Here is a 12,654-nt window from a genome sequence, read left to right as displayed (position 1 = left end):
CCATCCAAACCAACCTTTGTGTTTCCCATTGCTCCTCAGAGCATCTGTGTGTTCCAGCCTCAGCTCTGTGCACCCCTTAGGGGGTTGGGACAGGTTTTCACTTGAATGATCTGCCTCCCTCTTGACTCCCTTCCCTACCCTGGCAGAGACACAGCTTAGCTGGGCAGGGTGGTCTCCAGGCTGTTTGGGACTGGGCTGGTCTCTAGGACAAACACAGGACTTCAGCTAGAGGGCAAGCATTAGCCATACCTCTGGATATAAGGCTCAGGTGGGAGGGGAGATCCTGCAGCACGCCACCCCTCTTCCCGGAATGAGTCTATAACCACCCCACCCCCACTGCCGTCACCCAGTGGTCATTACCTCTCTGAACACCCTTCCCACCAACCACACCTCGTCCCTTCTCCCATCACAGTCTACATATGTGCATAGCCTCGAAAGAACATGACACGTCTGCAGTGTCATGCACAAAAGCACATGTGTGATATGAACACAGAGGTGGGTGTGTGTTATAAAATGGTATTGGACAACAGAAGACAGCGGTTAAAGACTACAGCAGATGAGAACGGAGTGGACAATGGTTTCATGAGGATCCTGTCAGTAGGGGTGATTTAAGGAAGGAAGGAAGGAAGGAAGGGAGGAAGGAAGGAAGGAAGGAAGGAAGGAAGAAGAATGTTTCCCCTCTCAACAGGACACTCTATGAACAGCAAAGGAGAAGGCATCACCCCAGAAGGTGAGCCCCAGAAGGTGTCTCCCTGTGCATTTTCCCATGGAGCCTCAGGAAAGCTGTGGCCAGTGATCCCTCCCATAGCAGGCATGCAGACACACCCTGGTACCCTGCCGTACTAACTGCTCTGCTGCCTCAATGCAGGATTTGAATTGGAATTTAGGTACATGTCTGCACATACATGGGTATGAGTATACACACACACACACACACACACACACACACACACACACTTACTCACTCACTCACTCCATTTTTACGACTCCTCCTGTATAGCACATACCCACCCAATGGGCACAGCAGTCTGGTCTGCCCTCCCGTGCTGTCTTCAGGGCACACAAGCCTGCACACAAATGTGGATGCACACGAGTGTGGATGTACACGCACTCACACAAGGATCTCTGATGACATGGCTTCTCCTTTTACAAGTATTTGGCTATACTTCAGGCTGTTTCCTAGTCCCTACCCTCTGCCATTCAGTACACACACACACACACACACATACACACACACACATTTATTCACGCTTGCATCCATTATACACTCACCAGAGCCCCATCTCCACATGGCTTCTCCTGTTTTTACATAGATGAGACTCTGTTACCGGTCCTGATTGAGCTCTTTGCTCCCCATTTCACACACACACACACACACACACACACACACATACACACACACACGTCCTAAAGGAGGCCCCTATTCCTGCCTGCTCGGGCTGTGTTACCCATATCTGTCCTTCATCACCAGCTGCTGGAACTCACACACAGAAAGTCAAACACACAGACATGTGTGCTCTACTCTCCCTGGCCAGCACGGCTTCTCCTATCATTGTGTGCACTGGGCTTGGCTGCGAGTCTCCCCTTTCCTCCCTCCCCCAGTGCAGCCAGCCAGCCAGAGCTCCTGAGAACCAGCATGGTGGGAGTGATCACATGTGCCCATCATGGGGGCCGCCCCGTTGGCTGAAGGGGTTCCTTCACCTCTGCTGAGAAGACTTAAGCTCTAGATGTAGCTCATCCAAGCCTGCCCCTTCCAGCAGCACCAGAAAAGTGAGGGATTGTGGGTGACTGGTGTCCCCCAGTTCTCAGTTTTCAACCCATATTGCTCACCCTGGTCCCTGATCAGAGACCAACATCCATCCAGCTGTGGGGGCCCCTATGGCCCTGTCATGCTCTCTGTAAGGACACTTTTTGCCTAACCCCTCACATCTGATCCTTTCCAATGACCATGATGGTTTCAAACCTCCAGAGATGGAACCACAGGTCACCTGCTCATCCCTTTGGCTGTCACCTTCTCTGGTTTCTCCTCTGGGGTCTCCCTTCAATCCCCTAATCCCCTAAGACCATAGCTGCTCCAGAAAAGAGATCAGGGGCCAAAATGGCCTTGTGTCTCTGTGTTGGGTCTTTGGTTAATCTTCCAGGAGGCAGCTACTCCCTTCTTACTCTGGGGGCCTCTGGAGGTCTTATATCCTGTCACTGAAAGCTTTCTTTCTTTAGGGGGCTCATTAGGTTGGGTGTACCCAGAAAGTTCTTTGGGTCCCCTCTGGCTTCTCCCACCTACCCCAAAGTTAGTCTGTGCAGTGGGGACAACAATTCCTCTTCTGAGGAGTTGTTGACTTGGCTTGCGCTTCAGCTGAGACCGCTCTTCTCTTCTCAGGATGACAGAGGGAGGCCAAATTCAAATGGTCAGGGACAGGAAATTGCCAATGAGTAGATGGTAGAGAACCCAGGGTCCCGACTGCTGGCTTGTTTGCCAGCAAAGTTGGTCTATTGGTTGAAGGGCCTGTGGGATTTTCATAGAGTCCATATTTCTTTCTGCTGGCCTACCAATGTCAACTGAGTCTTTGGACGTTCCTTGTGAGGGAGGGCACCTTCTCTGCTCTGTGCAGCCGTGGAGAAGAATCTGCTGTGACGACGACCTCGTTCGCATTCCTGGGGACTCTCGAGACGCTTGTGGCTCAGGACACTGACCAGAAGCATCTGAGATCACAGTCTCCATCTGTGTTTCCTTCTCCCGTACCGAACACCTCCTATCCACACCGCTTTTCATGTTGCCAAGGGGCTGCTGCTGTTGGTGAAGCCATATTGAGATGAGCAGACCCAGGTGAATAGCCCTTAAGGCCTAAGCGTTGCTTCGGTCCAGGGATGGATGGCTGCTTTTGAGCTCCCACTGGCAGCCTCATCCAAACACCCATAAGGTGTCCCGAGTTGGAGTCTCTGCTCTCGTGGCTGCGTGCTAGAAGGCCTGGGCTTGAGGGGAATGAGGGGAGCTTTAGAGCCATCTTCCATGTTCTGCGGCCTCGGCAGGGGCCTGGCAGAAATACCTGGCTATGGAGGAGAAGAGAGATGGTCGGTGATGGAGCCTGAGAGGCATGTGCTTCCGCTGGCCTTCACAGCTTCAGAAAGCCATAGACAAGACAAGAGGAGATGAAGCCCGAGCAGCCGGCCGAGGGCCCGTGTGGGTTTCCCGGTAGGTTAAGAGCTGATGGTTCACAGCTGGATGCGGCCAGCAGCTCCATCCCCAAGGCCAGCACAAGATGAGGATGTCCGTCCTTTCGGGTCTCCTTTGCCTTCCTCTGCGTGGACTGGGCCTGAAGTCCCCGCTGGACCCATGTCTAGGGGAAGACAGGGGCTAGCGAGGTGCTGCAGCTCATGCTGTCCTTGCCTGGAAGCCTTCGGTCATTAAAGGTGTGCATGTTGATAACCGCATCCGTCTTGACCATCATAGGAGGCTGGGGCTTGTGCTTGAGACGCCGTTGGCAGGTGAGGGAGAAGCGGATCTCGTCGGCCACTGTGCTGCAGAAGGAGCGCTGGGGAGGGACAAGAGGCAAAGTGAGACAGATCCTCTCCTCCTGACACTATGACAAGACCACCTGTGGCTTTTTACACCTACAGCCCTGCCAAGGTCTTGAGAGCCCCAGAAAGATGACTGGAAAGTCCTCTGTAGACTAGGTGGGGAGGGGCAGATGGCATCATCTTTCTGTTTCACAGCAGCCTAAACGGCATGCTCCCAGAGTCTGAGGGGCTCTGCTGGGGGGTTCCGCTAGACTCTACAGTTTTGCCCTATGAGTCCAACCTCTCCTACACCAGGCCTGACCTGGAATTAGGGTTGGAGAAGCTCTTCAGACACGCGTGGGGGACCCATTCTGGTGGTTCTTCCAACTGCTGCCCCCTGCTCAGAGAGGTCCAGCCTGTGTCTAAGGCAGGGACCTCTTAGTTCTATTCAAGGGCCTCCTGAACATGGTCCCTGAAGCTAGTAGGGGTGGGAGGTAGGGGGTGGGGGTGGCAGTAGGAGTGTGACATCCCCACAGGGGTTTGGTGGCAGTAGCTCTTAAGGCCAGCTACTGGAGTTGGCCCTGGACTGAGATGGTGCACAGAGGGGCAGGCTGGTGGTCCAACTCAGACAGCAAGGCTGTGGAGCATCATCATCATGATATGTAGGTTATGGCCCAGGGGAACGGAGGCCTCCTGCTAGTGGTGACAAGCCCTCTCCCCTTTCCTGCTCTATGTAGAACACTGGACTCTTCAGCCTGCCTTTTTGCATCTTGTAAGCGTTTGCTCCATACAAGGCCGCATGCTGGGTGTTAGGCACAGAACGGTGGAGAAGCAGGTGAGGACTCCAGGATTAGGGAGCTGCGGTCCAGCAATGGGATGGGGACAGACAACAAGCATGTGCATTAGCCCATCCTCCAGCCGGTCATGGCTACTACTAAAGAGGCTAAAGCCACGGGGCTGGAGAGACGGCTCAGAGGTTCAGAGCACGGGCTGCTCTTTCAAAGGACCCAGGTTCAATTCCTAGCATCCACAACTCGCAACTATCTGTATTTCCAGTTCTAGGGGACCCGGCACCCACACACAGACATAAATACAGGCAAAACACCAATGAACATGAAATAAATAAATAAATAAATAAATAGGTTAAAGCTATGATATGGAAGAGTGTGGGAAGAGGGAACTAGGAAAGGCTATTTAAGGAGATGATATGAGTTAAAATCTACATGCCAGACGCAGCCAAGAATATAGTGTAGTTCAGGCTCAGATAGATGAACCGACATGTGTCAAGGTCCTGAGGCAGAAACATGCTGGGTGTGTCATGGACTCAAAAGGAGTCATGTGAGAGAAAGTGAGGGAGTGGGGTGCAAAAGAGCCTGTCATCTAGAATTCAGTTCAGTCTTAACGGGGCTTCCTAAAGACTCTGGCAGCCTGGCAGCTATTCTTTTTCAATGTCTCATCACTTTAAACTGTTAGACATCTAGGCACTTATCTAGTCTTTTATGTCGCCGTTCATACGTAGACAAACATCCTTGTGCATAAAACAGTCCATCTCCCTGGCCACTTCAGACAACAACTAGTCAGCTGCACAGCTGGTTTCAAAGACTCAGTTTCNCCCCCCCCCCCCAGTGGCCTTCTGGGATTGCATCTTTTCAGGCTTCTCCTTAGGCAGTGGCTAACTCATACAGCCAGAGCTGTCTCTCCCTTCTCTTGGTTGACTTAGCCTTGCTGGTTGTTAAACAACTCCAGTTCATTTTGATGGATCCATCAGGCACTGATTGTAATGAGCCCACTGCATGCGACCCAGCGGCAGGCTCCTACCAACCACACTGGGCCCGGATGCTTTTGAACTTCTGCCGGGAGAGGCGATTCCCTAGCCGAAAGGCCCTTGGCTCAGGTGCACGCTTAAATCACCCTGTGGGCCTTCTGCAAACTCTAGAGTTAGGCTCCACCATGGGCCAATTAAAACAGAGTCTCTGGGAGTGAGGCCAGGGTATTAGCACTTAAAACTCTCTCTCCATGCCTCTAATTTGCCACGGGACCCGGGGCTCCTGCCCTGACCGACCATGCTTGAATTAATCAGGCAGGGGAAGACTAGCTTTACTGTTTGCACACTTGGGCCATCCCTCAGAACTTTGCTTTTTTAAACTTTTCATTATGGAAATTTCCCAATATATGCAAAAAGCAGATTGTACAATATAATGAACTCCTGTGCCTCTGTCACCCAGCTTCAACAATTACCCTAGGGGTTTAAGGAGGGAGCTGACATGGTTTGAATTAAGTTTGAAACAGGGTACTGGCTTCTATGGCGCTCATAGATGGTGGTGAAGAGCCGTGGGGGGCAGGAGGCACTCACTGAGAAGTCAGCCTGGGGAGTGGGGCAGGCCAACGTGGAGAGAAAGGAGAGAGGATTAGGAGGCCACCCAGATAGGAGCCATGGAAGCAGGTGCCTTCTACCTCCAGGTTAGGTAGAAAGAAAGGCGTGTCATCAGTGTGGAGGCTAGGGCATAGCTTGGGCTGCAGTGAGTGCACATTGGCCTGGGACCGAGTGGAGCAGGGGGTGATGGGAAAAACATGCGCTGTCAGGACAGAGGAGAGCTGGCTGGATCCTGGTGGACTGAATGCAGGATGGTGGACAGGATGGTGAGATGAGACAGTGGGAGTTCATTCCCTTGGGAGGACGAAACCAGCTTAGTCTTGTCCTTGCCTTCCTTCCCTGTCCAACGCAGCCTCCTCCAGGGCCTCACCTGCTCCCGCTCCGCTGTCTTGCGGAGTTTGTATATGAACTCGCCCACCGCCACCAACACGGATAGGACCAAGCCAGCGGCCAGGACGATGAAGATGCCGCCGATCTTCTGGATGCCCAGGGCGCTGGCCTCCTTGTTCTCCTCCTCGGGGCACCCACTGCCGCGCCACCACTTCTCCTTCATGATGTGCAGTTTGTCCTCCTCCTGTAGCTGCAGAATGGCGATGGTGATTTTGTCCCGGTAGGGGGAGCCTGCAGAGGAGGAGGGGGAGAGGAAGGGGACTGTCAGTGGGGACTGTTTACTAGAGCTGCCTCTGCCAGCCTCCAACAGGGATTCCTCTCAATAAGGCCCCTGTTCAAGTCCAGGTAAGGTATCTCATGGGGAGGCCTTACAAACTGGGCATAGAACCTGTGGCCCCGGGAGGCCCTGTGTGTGGGTGCATCAACCAGGAGAGGGCAAGGAGAGGCTGTCTCTGCCCTCACAGGCCAGGACTGACCAAGCCAGGATTGTGTCTCCATCCCTCTGCTCCCGCTGAGGAAACCTCACCTTCCCAGGCTCCGTGAAATGACTCTGGGGACTGTGTGCTAAGAGGAGGGTGGAGGAGCTCAAGAGCCCATGTCCGTACCGCACCACTCTCCCCGTGCCCCGCTCGCTCACCCATGGGCGTGCCGATGCCGTAGCCCTTGGAATCGATGAGGCCACCGATCTGGGTGAGGTTGCAGTTCCTCTGTGTGATGTACTCTATGGTAGTGGACTCCATGAGCAGGGCGTAGTCGGCTGTGAGCGTCCGCTGGATGCCCTCCTCGTTGTTCTTCACCAGAGCGGAGGGCTTGCTGCTCATGAAGGCCCACATCTTCTCAAAGGTGGAAATCTTGGATTTCTGGGTGGCAAAGGGATACAAATATTTAAACCAAAGCAAATGGAGCCCCTTCCCCCATGCTCCACTCCCTTCGGTCACTCAGCATAGCTCCTGCCATCCAACTCTGGGTATAATATGTAGGGTAAGGGAACACCGCCATTGCACGGGTATAGAAACCGAGGCCCCAGACGTGAGATGTTGCTGGGCATAGTTCGCTGAGGTCCAGACTCTGGCCCACTCCCTGGTAGCCCTGGATTTTTGCCATAGCGCAGCCTTTGGAACTAATTAATTAATCATTGAGACAGGTTTGAGGCTAGCCCAGGCTGGCCTCAAACTCCTTAGGTAGCTGAGGATGACTTTAGACTTCTGACCCCCCTGCCTCTGCCTTCCAAGTGCTGGGCTTAGAGGCGTGCGCCACCACAGCTGGGGTTTGTGATGCTTGAGAGTGAACAGGGTTTCATGTACACGAGAGGCAGATGCTCTGCCGACCTAGCTCCAGTCTCCGGTCTCAGACTGACTTCTTCAAAATCAGTTTTTTCCAATACCTGTTAGGGATTTAACAAGCAGAGGTCTTGTTCTAAGGGTCTTAGTTGTAGGAACTCACTCGCCGAAATCACAGGAAGTACGTGTTATCAGCCCCGTTTTGCAGACGGGGAAGCTGAAACACTGTTAAGCAATTCACCCAAGGCTATCCAGAGATGAAATGGTAGAGGCAGGCTTCAAATCCAGACCCCTTGGAGACAATCCATGTGCCTACCCACACAGCTGCATTGTATCTGAGTAACCACTAGGGGGCACAAGTGAAGGTAAAGCTCAGTGGACTTTGTCTCCCCACTTCACTCCAGGCAAAGCTGCGCCCCCTTTTGTGCACTCTATGTCAGGAGAGGAGTTGAGTATGGCTCTGGTGTGTTCTCAGTCCCGAGAGAGGTGCAGTGGGAACTGCAAGCAGAGAAAAGGGTAAGACTCCTGGGAGAAGTGGACTGCAGGTCCCCCTGCTGGCTTCATGCCTGAGACCATAGGCGGGGTAGCAGCCTGGTGGGTGGGCTGCTGTGTCTGCCCCAGGAAGATTCAGGGAGGTCCTTGGGACCAGGAGAGAAGAGAGAGGGCTGGGCATGAGTGTCCCCTGCCTGGGTTGTGTTAGGTGTGCATGAGCCACCCTGGGAACTTGATGTATGCCAGCTGCCTGGTCCCAACAGAGATCAGCCCTGCCTTAGTCCGGGGGAAAAGGTGGCTCTGAGAGCCCCTATTGTATCGGCTGTTTCCTAGTCTGGCTGTGGCTTTCTGTGATGTCAGCCTGTATGATTGGCACCCAGCCCAGCTCTGGTACACGTGACAAGATGGGTGCCCTCCCACAGGCTGGCACAGGCCTGGGGGAAGGGCAGGGAATCAGGCCATGGCTGCCAGAGGCGGGCAGGGAGCCCGAGAGGAACATGTACTTTCTTCTCTCTGGGTGCTTCTGGGTGCTGGCATGGGATAGGCCCTCTGAAACTGGTGGCCGACATCCACAGCACGGTCCAGGGACGGAGCACAGCACAGGAATGAATATCAGAGCAGCATGGAGTCACTGAATACTTTCAGGGCGTGGAACCTTTCACAGAGCTGTCGCTCCCTGCCTGCAAACTCATGTGCCTCAAAGCCGGTGCGGTGCACAAAGGGTTCTGAGGCCCTGGCTCTCTAGGCTTCACCCAACCACTCTTGCAGGCAGCCATTGTGGCCCTCAGAGGCCCCACCCCCACAGCCACCTGCCTTCTGCCCAACTTTGTAGCCAGCCACCTTCCAGCCTTCTTTCTACCTCAGCTCCTCCCCAAGTGGTCCCCTGCCAACACCTCTTCCCTCAGAGATGGTTCTCATCCCTGGCTTTTCGGAGGCTCCAGATGTTTCTCATTTTCCAGATAATTTCTGATATGCAGATTCTCCTCCGCCAGCTCCTTTGGCCCCTCTTCCTGCTTGGCAAGCTCCAATTCTTAGCACTACCCAATTTCTAGTGACTCCTGTCTCCCTGTGGCCACATCCTTGTTTGGGCTCCTCCTCCTCCTAAGGGTGGGCTGGACCTTTCGGCCTGCTTTTGAATCACTCTCTGGCAGGGGTGGAATGGCACCTCTGAGTGAGGAATTGTCTCCCTCTCCCTTGTGTGTTCCTCAGCTCTTCTCTCAGGCGCTGGTGACAGTACTGTCACACCGAATTGCTTAAGAAGAGCTTCCCATGCAAGCAACAGAGGACAGCATCTTGTCAAATCTCAGTACACAGTACTTCTCTTACTCAGTCCAACGACCTGAGGGGAACTGAGCATGTGTTCATGCCATGGGCTTAGAGGCCATGGCTCGAGTGACCACAGTCTTGGCTGATGGCTGGATCACAGCCTGTGAAGAGCCTCAGGCCAGAGGGCTCTTGAAACTCCACTGACTCCTGACCACGAAGCTGCCAAGTGACAGATGTTGTTTTAAGATGTGAAGTTTGGGGTAATTTGCTGAGCAATAGATAAATAATACCCTCTCACACCCGTGTTCCCAAGAGCTGCGTGTACAGATAACCACAAACTCCAGAGATTCCTGTAATCAAATTATCCAAGTCCAACTGTCTCCACTTGGCCAGACACACTGCTCCTCAGACCTGCGTGCATTCTGGCTGTTCCAACCTAACTGCTTTTCTCCCTTCAAAGACTCCGGTCTCTCAGCTGCTTTCCCACTCCTTCCTCCTGCTCCCCAAGTTGTTTTCTATGGAGGTGGGAACCAGGGTAGGATGAGGCATCAAGACTCTTTTCCCTCCTAAGGCATCTACCTGTTAGTTCATCTGCTGTTAACCCATGCACGCACACATGCATCTAATCATCTCATGTGCCCACCATGCCTGCGCGTAGCCATCAGTCCAGCCACCTGTCAGTCCATTGGACTATCCACCCCACTAACTCACTCATGCATATATCCATCCCCTTCCTCCTCTTATGGACCATCTGCTCGCTTTCCCTCCCCACGCTGTCTACATGCTAGATATTCAGCTGACTCCCCGACTCTTCGGCTCACCTGTATCCTCTATCCAGCTGTTCCTTTTCCACACGCCCATCTATCCATCCTCTTCCCTGTCTAACCATAGCTGCCCATCCACTCTTTCCCCCTCGCTCCCAGCATATCCATTTACTGCCCCCTGAAACTATATAAAGTCACGTAATCTTGGCAAAAATAGCCAGTAATTCTTTCTGTGAGCCTGCCCTACTCCTGTGCCTGAGAGTGTAGTCAGAACACCGGCCTGTCTCAACCTGGCCCTCTACCCTCCCTTTCCTCCCATCCACAGCCCCTGAGGATGCCAACAGACATGCTGGATTAGATCATAGTCCGAAGCAGGGAGTTCAGTTGAGCCTGGAGGATGCACTGAGGTAGATAGGTTTTGAGGAAGATACTAGCAGATGAAGGAACAAGGAAGGACACAGGAGAGCGGAGCACGTGGGTCAGTTAAGAGAGGAGATGACACCAGGAAGAATCCTGCTGTGACATACATTTCAAGAATTCCACCTTCCAGTTCCAGGGCTCCAAACTCACAGCCTTCTTTATGTTTTGTCTTGTTTTTGGCTGTTTGTCTGTCACAGGAGTTCTGCAACCTGCTTTCCTTGGATGTCCCTTACTGTTCTTGACCTAGACCTTGGGCCCCATTGTCAAAACCCCGCCCACAGTCTCCTCAAACAGTTCAGTGATTCTGGAACACAACCCTGACACGGAAAGAAGCAAAGTCCCCCCTCATCTCCGTGGGCCCCCTCACCATTGCTGTCACCTCCTTGGGGAGTGGAGTCCCACATACCGATGGCTCCGGAGTCATCTGTCTGTCCTGGCTCTGGTGGGAGCCTTAATAAGGATGACTGCAGAGCCAGTCACCTAAATCAATTAATGGAATCGTTTGGAGCAGCCAGCACAGGGCGATCTGCCAGGAGGACGATGCTTCTTTTTTTTTAACAGGAAAAATTGGCAAGAAAGGAAGTTCCAGGCTCACGCCGCTACCATTTCAGCCTCCTCAAAGAAGTGAATTGATTTTCCCCAACTGAAGACATTTAATCTTGAGAATTTAACATTTCTGTACAAGAGAATGTATATGGGGCTATATATGCATATATAAACACGTATCTATCAGCTTTGAACGCAACTAAATCTCGGGGGAATGTACGTATCGAGGCAGCCTCAGTGTGATGCCATGCGAGACTTTGGGTATTTCCATTCTGAAGAAGAGACCTTTTCCTAGATTAACTAGCTTGCCTATCCCAGGATGGGGAGTCTTTGGCCCCTGTCAGAACTATGTCCTGGAGCAGTTAATCACTTCTCTGGTTTATTTCTGTGGGCACCTCTCTGAGTGTCCTGTCTCTGCTATTGAAAGTCCCAAGAGGGGCTGAAGTTTTTCTTTCAGAGGGGACCTAGAGATGAGGATGCCAGATGGGGATGGGAGATCACAGAGGGGTCACCTCTACTGCATGGACCCCGAGTGTCACACTAGCTTTTCTTCAAATGCCAGCTCTTTGTGTCAACCACATCTCTGAGCCTCACTTTCCATGTCTGTAAAATGGGGCCTTTAAGGATGCTACTGCACCTTGGCTATCATTAAACTCAGCAAAGGAAGGGCTGTAAATGAACACAGAAGTCTGACCCTAAGGCTCTCTATGTGGCTGGCATCGTTATTCCTCAAGGCTCCTCAACTCTCCTTAAAGCCTAGTTCTCCCACTTAGAAAGAGGAGGTAATCTTTATAGTACAGAACAGTTACAGAAAATAAAGGATGCAAAATGGATGAGGAAGAGACTCAGGGAGGTGGCTCAATTAGTAAAGTCCTTGCCTTGTAAGCACAAGGACCGGAGTTTGATGTCCAGAGCCCACATTAAAAAAGAATTCAGGCTTATAATCCAACGCTAAGGAATCAAATAGGTGGATCCGTGGGGCTCACTGATCCCAGTCTAGCCTATTTGACAAGTTCCAGGCTGTCTCCAAACAAGGTGGATGGGGCCTTAGGAAGACCGCCTGCGGTGTGCCTGCACACACGTGCACATAACATTCATGCAGTTGTGCTCAAGTTTCACATGCACACGGATAGGAACCTTAGGTGCTGACAGGGCCAGCCCTAGTACAGGAGATGGTTTGAGTCTGGGTGGAACTAGAAGCCAGAGCCAGGCACTGCCTCTGTACTCCAGGAGCCGCTTTGTAGGAGTGCCAGCTTGGAGATGCCAGATCGTTCACATTTTCAAGAAACTGGAGTTGTGAACATTTGGAATGCAAAAGTCTCTAAATTTCAAAATGCTGACAACCAGCTTAAATTTTTTTTTTCTGAATCAAAGCAAGCAAAGGATGGCCCCAGAGTCATGCCTATGGGGTGGATAGGCCTGAATTAGTAAACAGTAAGGCTATTTATTCAATGTCATGAGATGTCTCCAATAGAACAGAAAGTCCTCTAAGCTGCATCTAGGAATCCCCTCGTTAATCATCTCAGGACCTCTGTGGAGTTGAGAACACCATTATACCCAGTTCACAGGAGGTGAAACTGAGGTCCTGGGAGGTCTTCTGAAGCTTAGGAGCTTTCAGGGACTTCCC

General features: G+C 52.4%; 1 protein-coding gene across 4 annotated transcripts in view; it reads right to left on the bottom strand.

Annotated features, from left to right (window-relative positions):
- Nucleotides 1-396: 396 nt before the first annotated feature.
- The window catches only part of Grik3 (glutamate ionotropic receptor kainate type subunit 3), a 217,487-nt gene continuing 205,229 nt past the window's right edge, over nucleotides 397-12,654 (bottom strand). For 3 of the 4 annotated variants that reach the window (XM_029476814.1, XM_021159766.2, XM_029476815.1), the window contains exons 14-16: nucleotides 6,897-7,119; nucleotides 6,240-6,490; nucleotides 397-3,530 (exon numbers count right to left, since the gene is read on the bottom strand). In XM_029476814.1, coding sequence (XP_029332674.1) covers nucleotides 3,336-3,530; nucleotides 6,240-6,490; nucleotides 6,897-7,119 — 669 coding nt within the window. In that variant the 3' untranslated portion in view covers nucleotides 397-3,335. Of the gene's footprint in view, nucleotides 3,531-6,199; nucleotides 6,491-6,896; nucleotides 7,120-12,654 lie in introns of all 4 variants that reach the window. The other variant, XM_021159768.2, reaches the window with a different exon arrangement.

This window comes from Mus caroli, chromosome 4, assembly GCF_900094665.2.
Source record: "Mus caroli chromosome 4, CAROLI_EIJ_v1.1, whole genome shotgun sequence".
Classification (NCBI taxonomy): Eukaryota; Metazoa; Chordata; class Mammalia; order Rodentia; family Muridae; genus Mus; species Mus caroli.
Note: the sequence above shows the minus strand (reverse complement) of the source record. Positions and strands in the feature narration are given on the sequence as shown.